Raw genomic sequence first — 23,208 nt, forward strand, 5'->3', positions numbered from 1 at the left:
AAAATAAGCCTTATGAAGATGGTGGCATGCTCTCCCCTCTCTCTCCTCCTCTCTCCCCCTTCTCGCACTGCCTCCTTCCAGAGCGTGTAGCGATGTATATTGAGGTGTCACTCTCCCCACATTCCTCGTTTCCACCTTCTTGCCCCCCCCTCCACCACTCTCCATCTCGCTACCCCTTCTCTCTCTTTCTCTCCCCCATCCCTTTCTCTTTCTTTCACTCCCACTCCCCTCCTTACACCCCTCCCTTCCCAGAGTGTATAGCAATGTGTGGTGAGGCATCGCTCTCCCCCTCCACCTTCCTCACGCCCTCACCCCTCCCAACTCAACCCCCACACCCATCTCACTCCCCCACCCCTACTCACTCCCCCACCCCTCCACACTCCCCTCCCTCCTCTCTCCCCCTTGGTTCTCTGTCCCCTTCCCCCCTCTCTCTGTCTTTCCTTCCTCTCTTAGTATTCCCATCAGTGCAGCGGTGGGTGGTATTTGTTCAAGATTAATATTTGAAGTCCTTCATTAAAAAAAACTAAACCTGTCCTTTGTTTTGGTGTGTTTTTCTGTACTGTATGCTGTTGAGATGTCCAGTGGTGTGTTCAGTTGCCAAGTAGCTAGGTATCGCTTGCCAAGACAGCCGTTCCTTATCAATGGTTTTGAATGGAGTGCTTGCTTGAGTGTTTATGCCACTTGGCGAGCGCTGTCCAAGAAACTTTGCAACTGAACACACCTCCGATTCATTACGTGGCAACGAGGATAAACATCTGCACCACGACTTATTTTGGCCATATCTATGAATTTGTCCATGAGAGTGCAGATTTTGAATGAGACGGAAAGGTCAGCTTTGACCATATTTGCTCTCATCTTATCAAAATGATGGGTCATATTTGCTCTTCACATGATATCTCAACAAATTTTGCACGGATTTGGACGAAACTTGGTGGTCTTGTTGGGTGCTTGACAAGAAAGGATTGATTCAATTTTGGTGAAGATCCGAATCCGAATCCGAGAATTTTTTAAGTGGTTCTTCACCATTGTGAGATCGGGCGAAACTAATATATACCACGATATCTCAAATAGTTTTGGACGGATTCAGATGAAACTTGGTGGACAGGTTGGGCGTGTCACATATACGAATTGATTTGATCTTGGTGAATATCCGAATCCGGATCTGGATACGAGAATTATTTAATTTTAAAGTGATTCTTCACCATTGAGAGGGCCAAAAACGATTACCTGGCATGATATTTCAAAAATGTATTGGGCCCGATATATTCTCGTAGACCAGGCATTGTGCGGCGCACTCAACCGAGTGCCCTTCAAGTTAACCTCCGCCATCGAAGATGGACGGAGGTTACTGTTTTCACCCCTGTCTGTTTGTTTGTTTGTTTGTTTGTTTGTGAACAGTATTACGGAAAAACTCCTGGACGGATTTCGACGAAACTTGGTGGGGGGATTAGGTATGGTCCAAGAATCATGCCATTAGATTTTGGACTTGGTCCAAAGTCCAATATGGCCGCTATGGCGGCCATTTTGAAAATTATTTTAATTTTTTGTTTTTGCATTTCTGCATGTTTTAAGTGATTTCCAACCAAAAAAAAAAAATTTGTTGGAGGAAATACAAACAAAATTTTGCAACTTTTTTTCCAAAAAAATTCGATTTTATTTGAAAAAGATTTGAATTTTTTTTTGCATTTCTACATGTTTTAAGTGATTTCCAACCCCCCCAAAAAAAAAATTGTTAGAGGAAAAAATAAATAAATAAATAAATAAATAAATTTTTTTCAAAAAAAATTCGATTTTCTTTTTTTCTTATTTCTACATGTGCGTCAATCTAGTTTAGTTTATTCAATCGTGGTTCAGTAGAGTCTGATCCGTTTTGACCTCAAATGAATAGGATATCAGGTTCACTTAAGTGACCCAGCAGTATTGGCGGCGGAGGTTTTGCACTCTACCGAGTGCTCCCCCTCTAGTTTAGACATGTTTTCAAAGGCATATCTCGGAGTTTTTAAAAAAAAAAATTTCACCTTTCTCAGTTTAACCTTTAGCTTTGCCACAAGGAGTTCATGATCTGTCCCACAGCAGTGTGTTGGCAGATTGTACAGCACTTCATCTTCTATTGATTAGAATGTAGTCAATCATACACATAGTAAGATTGTTAAATGTATAATATATTTTGAAAGATTGTGAAATGTACATATTGCTCAACAAAAGTTTGAATGTTTTTCATTGTTCCGAATTCATTCTTTTTAAATGCCTGGCTTACTTTGACGAATAATGTCTATTCTGTTATGTTTACTCGTGTTGTTAGGCTTCAGAAACCAAAACTGCATATAATATACTGCTTAAGAAATACATCAAATAAATTCAAAAGTACAAATCAAGTCTTGACAGAAAGTAATTTAGGCTAACTAACATAAGGAACATGGTCATTGAACAACTGAGAAATAAAGGGTATACAGTATTTTTTAAGTGCTGTAAAAGGATGTGTTTTCCCTGGATATAAAAAAAACCCATGACATCCATTAGAAGAGAGACACTAAAAATCCCAATTGGCACTGCAATGTTGTTGCAGGAGCAATGCTCAGCATTTAAAATCAAATCTGCCTCTTAAATAACGCAAAAGGAGTCTTGAGTAAAAGAGGTTCAGGGAGAGAGTGTGGGGAATGCCAGGGGACCTGAGGGCTTTGTCATCAAATTCCCAGGTTCTCATAAACAAATCGACATTTAGAAAGTCCAGAAACAATTGTAATTAATTTGACACACTCGTCTTTGAAAGTGTGAGTTAAAAGAGTATCAAGGCTAAGCAGGAACATCAAGCCACTAAGTCATTAGTGGAGTCAAAGTGATTTTCAGAAAGCTTAGTCTTGGAAACTTTAGCCTTCAGTCTAAAAGAGGCTTTGTATCCCAGGTGATAGAATTAACAGTGGAACAAAATATCAAGGAATGAACGAACAGGAAAAGAGAAGGAAGAGGGGAGGAAACACTAAACGAACAAGTAATATAGTTGATTTGGAAAGGTTCATGGGGGTAATAAAGATCATGGGTCAGAATTATAGGGATGATAATAGATGGCGGTACATAGCAGGATTTGAAAACATAGACACTGATGCCATTTGGACCCATTGCTGAGACAGGCTCAAGGACAGACATAACTTTTTTTTTACCTTCTCAGGTGAGGACACAGTTCCATCAAAGGTGGATTTGTTGGGGGTAAGATGGGGACAGATTATTATGGGTTTGATACATTAGATTTGGATGCAAAAACAATTTTGACATTATGCCTTACCTTACCTTAACTTAGCCAAGTGGAGTAAGGGGCTGGGAGTGCAGCAGGGGAAGAAAGACATGTGGTGGGAGAAGGGGGAGAAGGACACACAGTGGGAGGGAGAGGAGGAGTCAGAACAGGAAGTGTGGCAGCAGAAAGGAGTGGGTGAGACGTGAAATGAGGGGGTAGGGGGAGTACAAAGAACTTACATTATGGGAGTGGAAGCATGATATATGGTGAAGGGAGGGGGAGCGGGACAGGTGGCATTGGGAGGGGGAGCAGGATGGGTGGTGGGGATAGAGGGAGCAGGAGCAGGAATGATTATAAAAGGAAGGATTAATGACAGCACAGAGGGTTCCATCCATTGGTAAGTGTTCCATCCATCAGAAATATATTAAATTGAAGGACCCATTAGCCATTCCTGATCATTGGTGAATATTGAAGATCCCATTGGGTCTTTTACGAACAGTAAGCGAGTTAGCACCAACACCCTGAACAAATTACAAAACCCTGCCCCCTTTAGTCAAACGTCAAGCCTGACCAGCCATTCCATGACAGACTTGATGCCATATGTATGTGTGAATAATTTGGGCCATTAAAGTAGTAGTAGTAGCAGTAGTCGTATTCATAGTGTGCCTTATATCTACTCATTTTAGATTACTTGCTTGGATGTTTTTAACTTAGTATACATAACTATATCAAATCCAGTGCCAAAACCATCAAATTGTATTATATGCAATATGTGATAGCAACTGGTTTTATACAGCACCTTGTTAAACTTCTGTGGTTGTTACTATAACAATATTTCGTATTACTGAATTGTTGTCAAAGAACCTTCACATAAGTAATATTTTTTTTCCACAGCATAGAAGGCTCATAGAGGACACAAAAACACAAATCACACACACACACACATGCAACCAAATGCATAAGACAACTGAACTGACCAAATAAACACAGCCACTGAGATTTGGGAAGTGATGTAACTTCCTGGGGCACTCTGTGTCCTGACAAAATCATCTTTATGGCATGACTTTTTCCTCCACCCCCAGCAGGGCTGATGAAGAAGAAATTTATTTCACCCGTTGCATGCCGATCTATGGGGTTTGCCCATGCTCTATCCGAGAAGGCCCGGTCACACCTTGACGTTTTAGCCAGCGATGGCAACGTATTAAAATGTATGTAAAACGCTGGCTTACGTTGATCTTTTGATGTTTTTTTTTTAAAGATTCGGACGTATTCATAACGACTTGGTCTTATGCATAACGTATTAGTAAAGGACACAGAACGTTTCGTTGTGTTATAGATAACTTATACCAACGAATGCTGAACCTGTTGTCGGCCTTCACAACCTATGTCCAACGATAGTCTAACTTATGCATAGCACGCTGCACGTATCGCTGATGATGACGTGGTGTAGATTATGAAAAGGCTGCCGCACAACGATTCAAATCATAACCGCCGCAGAAATGGAAGTGTCAACATCGCAGTCACACCTTGGCGATCTTGCCAGCGTATGCCGACCTCTGAAAAATGCGTCTAAAACGCTGGCGCACGTCGAATACGGTAAGGTTAAGTTTGGTATACGTGAATAGAACGCTAAAGTACGCTATCATACGTTGTATTAAATGGAGTACGTCAATAAATTTTCAGCATGTTGAAAATTTCTCGAAGTACTCGGCGTATGACACACGTTCCGCATACGCTGGCCATAAGTTGTAGGCACGTTACGCGATCGTTGACACACGTTACTTGTAAGGTGCTCATAAGTCGAAACACGTCAAGGTAATGGTTAGCGTCAGTGTTCCAGACTCCCGGTTTTTTTCTTCTTCGGGATGACGGTATTCAGTGTACAGTGCGGTTATGATTTAAATCGTTGAGCGGCAGCCTATTAATTATATTATATTATAACCGCACTAGAAATTGAAGTGTCAAAATCACCATCATACCGAAGGAAGGAAGAAAAAAAAAAACCTAAAAAAAAAAATACCAGGGAGTCTGGAACACTGACGCCAACCATTACCTTCATGTGTTTCGACTTATGAGCACCTTACAAGTAACGTGTGTCGATGTGTGTCACCGATCGCGTAACGTGAGTACAACACGTTACTCATAGGTTAGAAATAAGTTTCGGGTACGCTAAACATTACCTCGATGCGTTTCGACTTATGAGTAACTCACAAGTAACGTGTGTCGACGTGTGTCAACGATCGCGTGACGTGTCTACACCTTATGACCAGCGTTATGCGGAACATGTGAGTCATACGCTGGCAAAGTCTTAAAATTTCAAGCATGGAGAATTTGAGGACAACCGAAAAGTACAACGTTCAAAGCCAGCGTACAACGACGTATGGCAGTGTTTTTCAGCGTGCTCTCAATGTTATCAAAACTTACCCATAACGTATTCAACGTGTGCCAGCGTTTTACACAAATTTTCCAAATATCGGCATAAGCTGGCTAAAACGTCAAGGTGTGACTGGGCCTTTAGATGCTAAGTGTAAAACAATGAAGTAGCACAAACCATTTTTAAGGTCTTTGGTGTGACTCAGCCAGGGTTGGAATCGAACTGCTGACCTAAAACACCCACATCACAAACTCTAACCATTCTTCCACCATACATGGTATGTTCTGAAACCATATACCCCAAGGACTGGGTGGACAGCTCATAGAGTATGTGAGATTAGCTGACGTCTCTCACAAACTGAATGATCAGGCCCGATGTTTGACTGGAGCTGATTTTGGCTCCAATTTTGAATGTAGTCAGGTTACCGGTGATTACTCGCCTACTTAACTTAGTTCTAAAGACACCATCGAATATTTATCGTCCAACAGCAACAATGCGAGCAAGCAGATCTCCAGCTGAACATCCATCTGAGTGATGGTGCACTTTGCAATGCAACATCCTGCAGAGAATTTATAGTCAGGCAGATAATTTAACCCAAACTAGACCTCTGCACTATCCTGTCAGACACTTCACTTGAAACAAATGCAGTAACCTTATTACAGATGTTTGTATTAGTATTCATTTCCAAGCGAAAAATCTGACTCTCATCATGACGTCATACAACACAGCTTTACAATCACAAATGTGATCTCCACAATCGCGAAAGCTTCTGCTCTTGATCATTTTTGCACAGAGGTGTGCTTTTCAGCAAATATCATGGTGCAATTGGATTTTCATTGTTGCACACACAAGCTGTGCCAAAGTTATTTATTTCATGGGTTTCTGTCGAAAAAAAAGTTCTAATACCTGCTGACAGATTAACTATATAAATGTAAAAACAATGGTACATTTTTTCACTTTAACTGATATTGTAGTAAGGATTGAAACAGCAATAATTTTGATTTGTTACTACTGCACCACCCTTCACCACCGCAATATTTCCCTTTCCAAATTAAAAGTCACTGAATGTGAGATGCAGTTCAACGTGTGTGTGTGTGTGTGTGTGTGTGTGTGTGTGTGTGTGTGTGTGTGTGTGTGTGTGTGTGTGTGTGTGTGTGTGTGTGTGTGTGTGTATGGAGGATACCTTGCTGTCTAGCTGTGCTTGTCCAACAACTATAAGGGAGTTTGAAGAAATGATGGAAACGCAAAAGTTCAGCAAGATCACAGATCTTTCAGATTTTATGGTTCTGTAATGACAGGTAAAAGAAACAAGGTACACATTTCATTGCATAACACATTTGTCAGTGAAAATATGAAGAATTATTTGCCATAAGTGTCATGGAGAACCCACCTCCAGAAGATGCAGTAGATAACCATCAAACCCATCAACGAAAGGGATGAAACCCCACAGCCGATAACCAAAGGGAAAGAAGAAGTTTCCATAACACTCATATTTTCCTGCGGATATTAAGAGGTAATTTTAAACAACCGTCATTGCCATGTTTGTGCTCAAAATATCAATGTTAGACTTAATAAATTAAACTATGGCAAAATAGCCTGCAACTTGTTTTATCTTCCATGACCCCCTTGGTCTCATCAAACATAATCGTTTTCTTCTCGCATGATATTACACAGCCGGCCAAATTCTGCTTCAACAATCCATTTTTCATACTTCACGTTTTAAATACTTTGAAAATTTCTCACCAACTCTGAAGGAGATGTCTTCTTTACTCAAAGATAAAATCGCCCTTATGTGTACTGGGCAATTTATCTGTGCTCCTCACACATTGCCCTTTCCTCAAAATGTGCTCGTGCGGTCGACTGTAAACTTATATGAAGAATAAAAATGCCAACAAAACAGCAAGAGAGGGAGGTCATAACTGCAATATAAAATGTGTTCTTACTGAATCACTGGCAGGGTGCCTGAAAACACCCAGCATCCAAAATGGATGCAAACCATATGACAAACCATAGTGACCACAATTACAGAAATATTTCAGGTGGAACAGAGATTAGAATGTGGCGACATACACCACTGCTTTCACACAGTTATCTATTGCATCAGGGACCATCGACATATTAAGGACACAATATGACAGAATTCTGAACCACTGCCCACCCCCACCCCCCTTTAGAACACCATCCATCCTGCAATATATGTCTAATTCAAAAGGTTCCTTCGCGACTCCCAACATATTTCAATAAAGACACTCATGTGTGTATGTGTGTATGTGTATGGGAGAGGGGGAAAAGGGAAGGGAGGGAGAAAGAGAGAAAGAGAGAAAGAGAGAAAGAGAGAAAGAGAGAGCGGGAGGTGGGGAGAGAGGGAGGTGGGGAGGGAGAGAGAGAGAGAGAGAGAGAGAGAGAGAGAGAGAGAGAGAGAGAGAGAGAGAGAGAGAGAGAGAGAGAGAGAGAGAGAGAGAGAGAGAGAGAGAGAGAGAGAGAGAGAGAGAGAGAGAGAGAGAGAGAGAGGTGGGGAGCGAGAGAGAGGGAGGTGGGGAGCGAGAGAGAGGGAGGTGGGGAGCGAGAGAGAGGGAAGTGGGGAGCGAGAGAGAGAGATAGAGAGAGGTGGGGAGCGAGAGAGAGAGATAGAGAGAGGTGGGGAGCGAGAGAGAGAGATAGAGAGAGGTGGGGAGCGAGAGAGATAGAGATAGAGATAGAGAGATATAGAGATATATATATATATATATATATATATATATATATATATATAGAGAGAGAGAGAGAGAGAGAGAGAGAGAGAGAGAGAGAGAGAGAGAGAGAGAGAGAGAGAGAGAGAGAGAGAGAGAGAGAGAGAGAGAGAGAGAGAGGTGGGGAGCGAGAGAGAGGGAGGTGGGGAGCGAGAGAGAGGGAGGTGGGGAGCGAGAGAGAGGGAGGTGGGGAGCGAGAGAGAGGGAGGTGGGGAGAGAGAGAGACAGAGACAGAGACAGAGACAGAGACACAGAGAGAAAGAGAGAGAGAGAGAGAGAGAGAGAGAGAGAGAGAGAGAGAGAGAGAGAGAGAGAGAGAGAGAGAGAGAGAGAGAGAGAGAGAGAGAGAGAGACACAGACAGACAGACAGACACAGACAGACAGACAGGGTCAGAGGGTGTTAACATTATAAAAAATACATACCTGTCACAAACTTTGAAATTTGTCAATTATTTTCTTGTTCACATCAAACAAAGCATCATTTGAGCACTTATGATACAAAGCTCTTTTAGCAAGAAAAGTGCTCGTTTGACAACTTCAAAAATAATTGCAAGGTAAATTAAGCCCTGCCCCCTTTCCTCTCACTTCCCATGCAGAAAAAAATAAAAACTCTCAAAGGCCCACAGAATTGATGGCAGAGGTCAGGTCAGGTATGGGAGCATGTGCCAGAACAGCACGTCGCTGAGTCCACTTTCCGCCGGTACTCCAGGGGCCTCCGTCTGGCCATCCCCCAGGCAGATGCCAGGCCCATCCCCATCTCCTTGAGATGATGGTCAACCTGTTGCAACCATGAGGCACGTGGTCGACCCACTGGCCTCCTCCACTCATGAGACTCCCTCGCTGAGAGAATCTGGTGAGCAGGATCAGAGTCAGGAAAACGAGCCACATGTCCATACAGCCGCAACTGACGCTCACGGACTATGCAGGTAACAAATCTCATCCGAGTCTCTCTCAGCAACCGCTCGTTGGACACAAAATCCGACCAGCGATAGCCAAGGATTCTCCGAAGAGACCTGGTACCAAAGGAATTAAGTCTCCGTCTCAGATCCTTGGTCAGAGTCCAAGTCTCGCACCCATAGAGCAAGACTGGAAGTACCAAGGACCTGAAGACTCGGACTTTCGTCCTCCCGCACAGGTACCGGCAGCGCCACACCCCATGATCCAGTGAATTCCTGACTCCCCAGGCCCGACCCAGACGTCTATTGACCTCTGACTCGCAGCCAGCAGAGACATGAATATCACTGCCAAGGTAAGTGAATCTCTCCACGACCTCAACATCCTCACCACAAACAGACACAGACAGGACAGCAGCATCCAAGATGTCACCGAAAGCCTGGAAGCTAAGTTTTGACCCAAGAAACCCGTAATCCCAACGGCTCCGACTCCTCATTCAGCACCTCGAGGGCCCCCAAGAGGATGTCTAAAGTCTCCGCAAAGATGACTGCATCATCTGCAAAGTCAAGGTCTGAGATCTTGACATTCCCAAATGATGCACCGCAACTTGATCTCTCCGACATCCTCCCTAGAATTCTGTCCATACAAGTGCTGAAAAGTGTGGGGGCAAGTACACATCCCTGACGAACTCCAGTAACAACTGGAAATAAGTCAGAGATGGTACCACCACACTTCACAGCACTCTCAGTACCAGAGTAGAGTTCAGACATCAGATCAATCAGTTTTGGTGGCACCCCACGAAGACCAAGAATCCTCCAGAGGACATCCCGATTCACTGAATGGAACGCTTTACAGAGATCAACATAGGCTGCAAGCAGCCCCTGCCGAAACTCTCGTCTGCGTTCGGTGAGGACACGAAGTGCAAGGATACGGTCAATCGTTGACCTCTTTGGTGTAAAGCCTGACTGCTCTGGACGCTGGTGCTCAAGCAGATGGTGGCAAACCCTATCGAGAATTATCCGAGCAAAGACCTTGCCCGGCACTGAGAGCAGCGTCACCCCTCGGTAGTTGTTGCAGTCTTGGCAATCACCCTTCCCTTTCCAGAGAGGGACAACAAGGCCCCTCTTCCAGTCAGTTGGGATGATGCCTGTGTTCCAGGCAGAGCACAAAACTGCATGCAACGACACGAGTGCAGCATTTCCACCAGCCTTGAGAAGTTCGGCATGGATGCCACAGATCCCTGGAGCTTTGCCCCGTTTCAACTGGTTCACCGCAGCCCGTGTTTCCACAAGTGTAGGTGGACCACAGTTGATTCGAGGGTCAGAAACAGGGATTGTAACACCCTTGACGTCCAACTCGACAGTTGGGGGATCAGCCTGGTACAACCGCTCAAAGTAACCGGCCCAGCGGGCCTTCACTTCAGACTCCTCTGTCAAGAGCCTACCACTCTCTGCTCGAACTGTAGTGCTCCGAGGGATGGGCTTGGATGAACGTAATGCGCAAATTCCCCTGTAAGCGGGACGAGAATCACCTGTCCACAGGTGATGCTCTACCCCCTCACAGATTCCTCGCACATAGGCCTCCTTGTCCACCCTCAGTGCACGTACAGTTTTACGCCTCAGCTCCCTGAACAGCTCAGCTCTGCCATTCAGCCTGGCCCTGCGACTCTGGTCAATGGTATCCAGTGTCCCTTGAGAGACAAAATTCTTCTTTGCCCTGCGGTGAGCTCCAAGGCATCCACCGGCAACATCAAGGACTGTGGTCTTGAAGGCGCTCCACAACTCTTCAGGACCCCCCAAAGCACCCAGACCCCCCAAGTGTCCACTCAGACTGTTCGCAAACTCCTCAGCTACTCTCTCATCCCTGAGCTTGGTAACATCCAGCCTCGGCTGGGATGGTACCATTCTCCAGGATTTAAGGTGCAGCTTTAGAGTTGCTACAACAAGCCTGTGGTCAGTATTGAGGAACTGAGCACTCCAGTCGACCCTGCAGTTCTGGATCATCCTCCAACGACCGTCAATGAGGACATGGTCAATCTCCTTTGCCACACCGCCAGTGTTGGAATACCAAGTCCAGCGATGAGCTTGTGGGCGCTGAAACCATGAACCAGCCACCCTAAGTCCATGACTTCTTGCAAAGTCAAGGAACTTAGTGCTATTCTGGTTCATAGTTCCTGACCCATGGGGACCAACACACACCTCATAACCCTCCCTATCAGTTCCAGTCGATGCATTGAAATCCCCCAAGACTAGAAGTGTATCTCGTCTGGGGCACTGATCAACCACAGACTCGAGTGTGGCATAGAATGCATCCTTCACGGTGAGATCACTCGCCTCAGTCGGAGCATAAACAGAGACCAGGGAAATGACACCTAAGGAGTGACGAATCCTTAATCTCATAATACGCTCGTTGACCGGTGTTACCTCAATTATCATTGGGGTCAGCTTATTGGACACAGCTACAGCAACTCCTTGGGTATGGTAACCATCAGAGCGACCAGACCAATAGTAGGTGTGACCACCCACCATTATCTCGCCGCAATCCGGTCTCCGAACCTCAGAGAGAGCTGCAATCCCGATGTCCAAACGCTTGAGCTCAGATGATAACAGAGACAGGTGATCATCCTCTCTTAGGGATAGGACATTCCAGGCACCCACCCGAAGGGACCGCCTCAGGTTAACCCAAGGAGACCGCCGTCTGGTGGACGACACCTCAGCACCACTCCGACACACTCTCCCGCAATCTGACCCAGGGATGTTACCCCGTGGTTTCCCTCCTATCAAAGATTGGGGGTCCCGAAGGCTTTGCCCCAATCCCGTCATCCGGTGAGCTGCCCTGCGACTGGAAGCTGCACAGGAGGTACTCCCACGGAGTGGGTTTTCAGATTTTTTTGCGTTTTTGCGTTTTGCGGAATGAAGGGTTTTACGGTGGCCGGAGTGCAAATCCTGCCACCAACCTCCTAATAAGAAGTGACCCAACTGCAGGAGGACATCCGCAGACACAGTTGGGCACTAGATATGGATGGCCGTTGGCTCACAAGGAGCTCCTCCGCCCTTTGACAGGTTTTGTTTTTAATCCTGCTGGGTGTCCATATCCAAACACCCTCCTCACCAGAAAACCTGGTGGGGGAGACGGTTTAGTCGCCGACAACCCGACCATGGAACAGGTTAGTACAGGTTTACATGGTACCTGTAGCAGGTCACAGATCGAACCTGACCTGGCAGAAGCATCAGCAAAAAACGAGTTGGTTGTAAGGATTTAACCTTATGAATAACAATGCAGACATGCTGAAAGGCTGCAGTATGACACAATAAAATAGCTTTGTGTCTCGGCAAAGAGGATTCAAATTCCATTAAAATCATCTTATTTAACATCACTTAAGCTTATTAATGTAAATGTCACTGAAAGGACAGGTGATGCTGTTCTTTTCCATGATGAGGCCAGGTTTGGTGACTCGCTTACACTTTGATTTAAATTTCTGCGTTCACAGCTTGTGAAGTGCAATGGTGATGAAATCATTCAAACAAGGCAAGTTGCTGCTGTAGTACATACAGCCGGGGCTTGTGTAAGATCAATGGCAACATCTTGAATCGGCAACGAAGTCACCTTGCCAATTCAAACTTGTTAAATGATTGCTACATTTGTGGAGGATAGGGTCCTGCATTTCGAGGGACGTTCAAAATGTTATTGGAACGAGAATAATCAGAGTGCAAGGAATAATATTTTCTTTAGTCATCCTATATTATGGAAAAATAAAATAAAAAGAAACTGAATTTTCTTGGACTGCTTCAAGTATCTCATTCTTAAAACATTTTGAACACTCCATGTATTACTTCTGAGTTCACAGCACATCATGAAAACCTCGAAGTTAAAAAAGGAAACATAGTTGCGATGATTGTTGTGATTACGGCATTACTAGAAACCTTATAAAACAGAACTAAATTCTGTGGGCGTGGAGGGTGGGAGTGGCGGTGGAGGGTGGGAGTGGGGGGTGGTGAACATCACCTTGGCATCTTCACCTTCGAGGCAAAGTTAAAGACGTTATGATTAGAGATATAATACTGCATAAGGAAGCCATATTTGGTGAATGAATGAAACATCGATTATTTACTGGATTTTCTCAAAAATTTTGGAGGACATTTGAATTTTCAAAGTGAAAAATAATTATATGTCAAAGTCCATTAAAAAGACATATGCAAATCACTTAATCACATATCCAGGTTTACAACAATGTCAACTCTCCCATAATCACAAGGCAAGCATGAACTTTTTCAGAGCACCTGATATCCTTGATTGTAGCTGAAAGCACAAAATAACTGACGATGTAACCAAGACGTGTTTTCGACCAGATAGGTCGTCAATTCACAATTTGGATCACGCGCATGTCTCTTCTGAAAAGATCTACACAAAGGGGTCTCTGCTGCAACAGGTGTCATGGGAAATTCAGATGAACTACGTTGCCCTTTCTTTTGACTCACGTCACATCTCGGCTGTGCTGATGAAATGGAAATATAGAGGCCGATAATGCCGACACAATCGTGGCCTTGAGCTTTTGCCCAAAGTGAAGCAATAGCATTAACATTTTTTTTTTTTTAAACGCCATCGCACTTACATCAGAGAGACATCCATCAGGTCAATCTGCAAAAAAATCAATCTCCATGCGTCTACTCAAATGTGAAGGTTCAGTGATGAAGTTTTTCTGATGAAGTTGAAAAATGTCAAAGATAGAGGCCTTGCTTTCAGCGGCATGTCACATGCATCACTTTGGTACAACCATGGAAGATATTAACATTGATCTTTCAACTACAGAGGGTCAACTGGGGTGTTACATTGTGATTTTCATCAATATTTCCACTGCAGTTGATGAATAATGTGGATGTGACAAGAAAAAAAATTGGAAGAAACGAAAATATTGTAACTCTGGTGCGGATTGTAATCTCAGGCCTGAAAAACAGTTTGTGTTCACACTTTGTTCAATGGCTGTGATCTAAAAAAGACTCAAATCTGTGTTTATTATAACATGTACAATTTCGGTTCTGGTCAATATAAACTCCAACCTACAACATTTTAGATAATTTCAAAAGAATCGAGAATACACACATCAGTAAGCATTAATTAGTGCACAATATGCAAGCGTGATCAGTAAGTTTGTGGCCTAACATCAAAAAGTCAAATACCAGCAACGATGGAAGTGCAATTGTTATGCATTATCCTTTTCACAATTAAATTTTGCCGTTTGCAACGAAATAATCGAATTTGTTTCACGAATTATTCTGCATCATACTTCCTGATCAATCAATCAATCGATGAGTCCTCGGAGCACGATAGTTTCCAAGCGACAGAATGTAAACAGTGTACTTGTTAAATATTCGATAAAATGACCGCAGAAGTTGTATATTATATTCAGCAAAAAGGTTTCTGGAAAATTTGATTTGCTGCAGAATGTCACAATTAAATGGCATTGAAGGAAAACACAATGCTCGTTAACAATATAAGGAATCAACGTGTGCACAGAAAACTTGGAAACAGTACAAACCCTGAAAGTGTTGCAGAAAAATTGCAAAATCTAAATCACTGAGACATTTACATTCGACGAGCAATTCATTGCAAGCTCTGGCATGAAAAATGGCTAGAAATCTGGCAATTTGTATTGGTGGTCTGTGAAGACGATAACGACGGGTATAGATGAAGTGTCATTGTCCGAATATGTTTGGGGGTGGGGGGGGGGGAGAAGCAAGTACAAAGAGAGTGCATGATTTATTTTCGAGTCAGGAAAACCAGGATGAAGGTGAGGGAGCAAGAGAAGGTGAGGTAAAATAGAGCGAAGTCACACAGAGAAAATGCTGGTGCAAGGCATGGGAAGCGTAGCTGAAGGAAAAGAAAAGAGAATGTGCGTTGGAGAGCGACATGGGACAATGATGGCAAGGGCCAGTGAGCAAGGGGGGGAGGGGGTTGGAGGTAATATGAAGGCAATGGTTGGAGAGAGGGAGGAGAAATGACAAGAACAAATGCTGGCTTCATACCTGAATGCCGTGGTGTGAGGATGCAGACAAAATGGCGAAGGCAGCGAGTTGGTCGCAGTAGCAGGTGCTACGCACTGATTCTGCGGACGATCTTCTGCCACGGTTGATGTTGCCGTTGCTGTTACAGGCGCTGCCAGGCCAGGCTGCGCCTGCGGCGGGCCTGCCAGGAAGAGGGGCGAGACGCGGACGGCATGCGATGAGCGGCGGGGCAGCCGAGGAGCCCCTTTCTGCTCTCCAGTGCTCTTCTCTCCCTAAGTCCCTCTAGATCCTCTTTTACCAGTCCCTCCCTTGCTTGCTCGCTCGATGCTTCCACCTCTACTCCTCCCCCTCCCTCCTCACCCTGTCCCAGCAGCTGCCTGTGTGCGCGGAATGGGAATGCCCAGCTAAAAACGATCCGTGTGTCCAGATGCTTGAAGCTATTCCCACCAAAAAAAAGGCCCTCTATTGAGTCACTTGGTCGAGATAACTTTCGGGTGGAGGCAGAATAGGGGGGAGGAACGAAAATAAGGCACTATGCCGAGGACCGAAGACTGCGTTCAGACGCTGCAGGTTCGCTCTGCGCCCTCCGCCCCTCGACTCCCAGTGCGCTGCTCGACGCACGCCCCGATTCTTGCCTCGACCAGACAACAACATCTCCAGGGAAGATTTCTCTGGCTAGTTCCTGCCAGAATGGACACCACATAAGTACTTGCGGACTATAATTTATGGACACGATGTTCATCGCAGAGACGTCAAGTATACGCACTTGTTCCTGTGCTCGATGCGTGCAAGACCTCCATCACACTAGAGTCCCTCAAGGCCACCCGGTCACATTGTCACGTTCCAGCACATGAGGCCAGTACGAGTGTGGGATTTATGAAGCGGATCCATTGCTCTGTTTTTTTCTTCACGAGCTAATAATGTGTTAAAACGACGACTATTTGTGATTGAATACACTGATGGCGTTCACTTTGACATCATGTGCTCACCCAGCACTGCCATGTGCATTACCATGTGCAAACAGTTGTGATAACGATGTGGATTTTCTGTGCGGTGATTTCGATTAACAGAAATGTCGCTCTGTTCACCAGAGCGCTACGATTGAAAAGGAACACAGTCGACTGGCCCTAGGCAGACTATTGTTATGCACTAAATAAATGCAGGCGAGTTTAATGATTTTTCAGCTGAAAAATGTGTTCTTCGTTTAAACTGTAGTGACAAAAGAGAATGGTTCCGTGGAATCCATGCAACTAATGGAGACGTGAACATCACGTTCTGCCAGACACTAAAAAAAAAACATCAATGGTTGGCATTGATGACACTGTTATTGTATTTTTGATTATTTAAAAAGAATTTCAATGAATCATCATGCTGTTCGACTGTGATAAGCTCGTGGATAAATTTTCATATGAAATACCATCACATATAAAACAGAAAGAGTTAATTTTGGTCAATATGTTAATCATAAGGGACCAAATACACCACTTTTGTGAAGCAATTTGTAGGTCAAAACTAGTGTGTGTGAGTGTGTATACTGTAAATGTATATAGGTATGTATGAATGTATGTACACATAAAAACTGGGAAGACAATGGCAATGCACCACTTGTAATTCTTCCGTTGAGGCTACCTTGGCAGCACTGAGTATGCCTTCCAGGCAGAGTGTGATAATCAGATTCGAGATATAGCACTGGAAACGAACGAACACACACACACAGACACACACACACACACACACACACACACACACACACACACACACACACACACACACACACACACACACACACAGACACACACACACACACACACACACACACACACACACACACGTTAAAAGATTGGGGCAGTTGGGATTGTGAATTTTTAAAGAAGGTGCTTCCATCCAAAAGTAAGTTAGATCAACTCCCCTAATTTTATTTTAGCATATACTGCAATATATATATATATATATATATATATATATATATATATATATATATATATATATATATATATATATATATATATGTATATTAGCGGGGTATGCTCACATATGTAAGCAATAACAAACCATGCATTGTCTCTGGTCGCTCACCTGCATTTGTTTTTTTCATTTATTATATTCATATAAAAAAAATTTCTTTATATTTTCATTTACGGATGCTTTCAACGGTTCTGTGATTTTTTTTTTCTGGTGTATCGGCTTCAATGTCCGCCAGCACAGAAAATTACCGTGCTTTCCCATTGTCTCGGGTCACTCACCTGCATTTATTGAAAGTGCTCAGGGTGATTAGCATGTGTATTGTGCTTACGGATGTTTGAGCTGGTGATGTAATGCTCAATAGTCAGGTGTCAATCAATATGTCAAGTAATAACTCTCGTTTTGTATTTTTCATTAATTTTTTGAAATATGTTGAATTTGTTTTTTTACTTGGAAATTGTGGGTTATGATGTGTAAATAAAGATGCAAACGTCTGATATAATGCAATTTAATTCCAGACTATGATGCAACAAAAGGTGAAAAATTTTAAAAGTGGTGTAGACTCTCTATAGGCACTGTATATATTCATATCAATGTTACTATTTTGTTTTTTATGACTATAAAAATCTTGTGTATTCATCGTTTACATTTCTACCTCTTGTGGGTTATGCATGTATATATGTTGTTCGTCTTTCGGCTGCTCCCGTTCGGGGTCGCCACAGCGGATCATCTGTTATGATCCGCATGCTGATTTGGCATAGGTTTTATGCCAGATGCCCTTCCTGACGCAACCATGGTCGCCTCTTATGACACAGGGATAAGGATTGGGTTTCGCCATGATTCCGGGCTGCCCTACACCCTCTCATAGCGTGGCCCAGCGCAGAGCTCCCGTCCTCAAGCGATCCTCCAACCCAAGCCTCCGAGTAGACGGATTACAGGCGCACGCCACTACGCCCGGTATATATATATATATATATATATATATATATATATATATATATATATATATATATATATATATATATATATATATATATATATATATATATATATATATATATATATTCATTTATCAAGTTCTACGGAGGGGGTAATGGGACTTTGCAAATACCCTGTAGATTATTGGCTAAGAGGCATTGTAAACATGTTTCCTTCAAAGTGGAATTAGATGTTGTTCATGAAATGGATGCTCGTGAATGTACCGTTGATGTTTCTGGGTTTATTTTGCTCCCAATATATAAATATGGAGGCGTTCAGGAAGAAGATGTAGCGCCAACTTCGACAGCTTCCAGAAGAGGTTTATAGCATTTAAATATCTTGCAATTGTCTTGTATTTATTTATGTGTGTGTGCTTGAATATAACTGTCATTATTCAAAAAGGCTTCGACATTATAGAACGATAATTATAAAAAAAAATCCAAAAACAAATCCAACTTTTGTTTCAAAATTTTCGAATTTTTTTTTTTTTGGTCTCAAACACTCCCCCAGCACTCACTGGCAACCCCCTGAAAGTTTGATGGTGGAGTTTATCCACGCACTCCACTGCCCATTACCTCAAATGTGCTCCTTTTCCCACATCTTTCCTTCTTTCTCCTTCCTTCTTCTTCCAGACTCCCCAATCTTTATAGCTCTCTTTTCTCCCTCTTATTTCCTTCTGTCATCTTTCCTACTTTTAAAAAACTCACCATTGCACATACATTAAAAAAAAGATTGCTCTGTGGGCTTACAAGAACAATGTCTGAATTTTGCTGGCCTCTTTTTGCTGGCCTCTTTTTGCTGGCCTATTATATTAAAAGTGTACATAATTTGACAAAAGTATGGAATCTTCCCAACAATGTGCTTGATAGATGTTGCAAAAATGATTGTTTTACATGATTTATTACAACATTCATGTTCTACAACAGTTGATCTGTTCATCTTATGCCTAAAATACAAATTCACAAAAAACAGTGATTATTCACGTGACATTGTAAAAAAAATTATTGAGAAACAATGTCGAAATTGAATGTTTTTGTCCCCAATGATTTATGTTTGCATTTTTGGCATTGGAAATGTTCTCAGAATGAGATAGAACAATTCAAGAAAAAGTTTTTGATTTTTTTTTTAACCTTTTCATATAATACATGAATATCAAAACAAAAGGTATGGCAGAATAGCCTAGAGCCCTGTTCTTCATCACATGGCCCACGGGCCACGGTGGCCCCTGGTGGACTAAAGTGCGGCCCCTGACGTGCGGCGATAATACACAGACGTGAAAACACCCCATCATAATCTGCCATAAATGCTATCAAATTGACCCAATGGTTTCAAATGAGAGTTCCAACGCGAAGCATAAAAGTAACATAACTACATCAGGTCATGGTTGCAGTATTCAAACAATTCTGCTTGCAGCCCAGTTAACCGCAACGAATAAGACAATGTGAAGGCTGGGTCTAATGGCAGCCATTACGGAGTCCTGCAGGTGGTGTGATGACTCTCACACTGATGTTTGCACACTCGCCTCTGAGCTGTCCTGCCTGGGTTTGACTCTTGACCCAGCTGTGAATGGTAATCCTGGTGTTTCACATGCAGGGTGATGCATCATTGTTTGTGCTGTCTCTTGGATGGACGTTACACTGTATTCCTTCCACTGGCATTAGTTGGTAGATATTAAAGATCCCTTGGTGTTTTCCACAGAGAGTAGGTGAGTTATAGTAGGTTTTTGAACGTCTTTCATAAGACAATGAGATAATGAAGAAACAGTGTACTTTGAGATGAATTTTAAGTACATTAGTAAACAAAGCACAGCTCAACACATCATCATCATCATCATCATCATGATCATCATCATCGTGGATCATGATATTTATAGAGCGTCATCACTGCCGAAACAGTTTCTTGGCTTGAGTTACAATCCTTGATGGGTCGCCACTCCGATAGGATACTCGATTGAATGCGCAGAAATTTATAATTTGTTCAGTGATAACTCACCTTCGCTTCATGAAAGGCATCATAGGATCTTTAATGGCCATCAACTAATGCTGGCAAATTGAATGCCCAGTTTAACGTCCATCCGAGGGACGGCACAGACACGCATCGATTCATCGCCCTGCCTGTGAATCACCAGGATGACAGTTTATAGCTGGGCCGAGGATACACACAATGTATGGGATTATAAACTGAAGCCATTCTATCACGAGTTGCATGATCAGTTGAGAACGTGAGACATGCCAACCCTACTTATAAGGCAGAAAGAGTATTATAACCATATCAGCAAGAACATGAAATTACACTAAGACCGTTAATGACACTCATATATTTCCCAAAGTGCAGAATAATTGTTTTACTTCGGTAGATGAATGATAACAAATGCCATTCCACAATGATTGAACCCACATCGGCACAAACCTCATTTGTTTTTGGTTATCTATTTTTTTGAAACCAACGCCATCGTGAAACCACAAGTCATTTTCAATTTAGTTTACATTGTAAACGATTTCTTACTTTAAAGGTCAAAATAGTCGTTGCACATTTTTATATGTTATCAGGTTCAACGTCGCTCTGAAATCATGCGGAGTATATTTCAAAATCATCACAATGCCATCGTAGTGGTATTTTGCCCATTTTGTGGTTTCATTTAAGGACCCACATACAGACAGACGTACTTAGTATTACCATATATATTTCAAAAATGTGCAAAGTAAGCAAATTATCTGTGCAAAACCCATGTGATATGGCAAAAAGAGGAATCAGGGTGCCCCATGAGTTAATCCAGCCAATGGTGGAGAACACAATCCCTTCCATCGGACTTCAATGAGGCACATGACATCTCGGACTGCAGTTATTTGACAAATACCCCAGCTATACAATTTCACAGGCTCTGCGATCTGGCATTGCCACAAATGGAATTGCAAAGCAGCATATAAAGTTTTCCATTGTCACCAGATTCTAAAAATATGACAGGGACAACCATATGTATCAATTTGGAGATAATTTTTGTATCTCAGCAAAATGAAAGGATAGGTTTTTTATACCAAAATTTTTGTATCAAAATGACTCTGAAATTGTTAAATATACAAGGAGGTTGAAGGTTGACGTGACTTTCTATTGCAAAATTTTGAACTCAGGCAAAACAGCTCAGAGGTGAATGTGTAATACCTATGGGCTATCCTTAAAGGTTAAAAAAATTTTTATATACATAGTCGAGGCTCGTGGAAGAGCGAGTGCACTGAAAGGATTAGGATGTAACAGGACAAAAGGAACAGTCGAGAGAGTGGAGAGGGGTGGGGGTGGGGGGGACACCAAAAGCAGAGTTGAAGGCCAAAATAGAGGGAGACTTGGACAAATGATGGGTGTGGGTGAATGAGGGGAGGGGGGATAAAGCATGGAAAGAGCAGAGGGTGAAAGACCAAAAAGGAGGCGATACAAGAAAGAAAGAGAGGCCAATGACCTGTATGCAATGGGAAAGTGATCGGCCAACAGACAAGGTTTAATCACAGAAGAGTCCACTAATCTTGAAGGCCTTGGTTTCCACAGTGTCAAGATGTGAGGCAGGGGAGCCAGCCCAGAGGGGAGAGCGATAATCCATCGAGCTGCAAATGAAGGCCTGTTGGGTAGATAGAAGTTGAGGTGTGCCAAGGAAGGACTTTCCATCCATCCATTGGGACCATACTCTGTGCAGAGCGTTGGTGCTGCTTAAGCAGTCTCCTTGGCTATTGGATCCTTGGCACAATCATGGACGGGTCGCCACTCCGACACAGGATACCAGCAAGCTGACACTCATTTTGCCAACCTCAGAAGGATGACAGGCAGAGTCAACCCCACCTGGTATTAATTCAACAGCCGAGTGGGATTTGAACTCAGGATCTTAGGATCCCACACCCACCACCCTAACCATTGAGCCAACACCAGGCTTAAGGAAGGACTTTGTACGACAGGAAATGCCCAGTCGGCAGCTGGCTTTGGGGGCCAACTTTGAAACGTGGTTTCCCAAGAAAGATCATGTTTGATTGTGAGACCCAAGAGTTTGAGTGACTGAACTTCCTCAAGAGGCTTGTTGAGAAAGTAGGTGGGAGGGTTTTCTGTGCAGGCCCTTCGGAGGAGACGAGAGTGAGAGTGAGAGTGAATGAGAGTGAGAGTGAATGAGAGAGAGAGTGAGAGTGAATGAGAGAGAGAGTGAGAGTGAATGAGAGAGAGAGTGAGAGTGAATGAGAGAGAGAGTGAGAGTGAATGAGAGAGAGAGTGAGAGTGAATGAGAGAGAGAGAGAGTGAATGAGAGAGAGAGAGAGAGTGAATGAGAGAGAGAGAGAGAGAGAGTGAATGAGAGAGAGAGAGAGAGAGAATGAGACAGACAGAGAGAGAGTGAATGAGAGACAGACAGAGAGAGTGAATGAGAGACAGAGAGAGAGAGAGTGAATGAGAGAGAGAGAGAGAGTGAATGAGAGAGAGAGAGAGAGTGAATGAGAGAGAGAGAGAGAGAGAGAGAGAGAGAGAGAGAGTGAAAGAGAGAGAGAGAGAGAGAGAGAGAGAGAGTGAAAGAGAGAGAGAGTGAAAGAGAGAGAGAGAGAGAGAGAGAGAGTGAGAGAGTGAGAGAGTGAGAGAGAGAGAGTGAGAGTGAGAGAGAGAGAGCTGCGAGCGAGAGTGAGAGTGATAGTGAGAGTGAGAGTGATAGTGAGAGTGAGAGTGAGAGAGAGAGAGAGAGAGAGAGAGAGAGAGTGAGAGAGTGAGAGAGTGAGAGAGTGAGAGAGTGAGAGAGTGAGAGAGTGAGAGAGTGAGAGAGTGAGAGAGTGAGAGAGTGAGAGAGTGAGAGAGTGAGAGAGAGAGAGAGAGAGAGAGAGAGAGAGTGAGAGAGAGAGCGAGAGAGAGAGCTCATCGGTCTGACTGAAGCTCATCGGTCTGTGGTTAAGGGGATTCGTTTTTGCACCTTTTTTCTGTAATGCAATGATGTTGGCATATTTACAAGCAGATAGAAGATGACCTTGGGCAAATTATTGGGTGAAATGGCAGAGAGAGGATGTACAAAAGCAGCAGAGCAGGTTT

The 23,208-nt window shown here is 43.3% G+C and overlaps 1 protein-coding gene and 1 pseudogene across 4 annotated transcripts in view; both read right to left on the reverse strand.

Annotated features, from left to right (window-relative positions):
• LOC147020412 (adhesion G protein-coupled receptor B3-like) overlaps nt 1-23,208 on the reverse strand; it is a 713,921-nt gene that overhangs the window by 169,179 nt on the left and 521,534 nt on the right. For all 4 annotated transcript variants that reach the window (XM_085895732.1, XM_085895730.1, XM_085895731.1 and 1 more), the window contains 3 exons: nt 15,250-15,409; nt 6,994-7,100; nt 6,787-6,889 (listed from right to left, as the gene is read on the reverse strand). In XM_085895732.1, coding sequence (XP_085751858.1) covers nt 6,787-6,889; nt 6,994-7,100; nt 15,250-15,409 — 370 coding nt within the window. The remainder of the gene's footprint in view (nt 1-6,786; nt 6,890-6,993; nt 7,101-15,249; nt 15,410-23,208) is intronic.
• On the reverse strand, nt 18,009-18,149 carry LOC147020414 (signal recognition particle RNA; annotated as a pseudogene).

Source organism: Eptatretus burgeri, chromosome 9, assembly GCF_056783735.1.
Source record: "Eptatretus burgeri isolate ZD-2024b chromosome 9, Ebu_testis_v1, whole genome shotgun sequence".
NCBI classification, from domain to species: domain Eukaryota; kingdom Metazoa; phylum Chordata; class Myxini; order Myxiniformes; family Myxinidae; genus Eptatretus; species Eptatretus burgeri.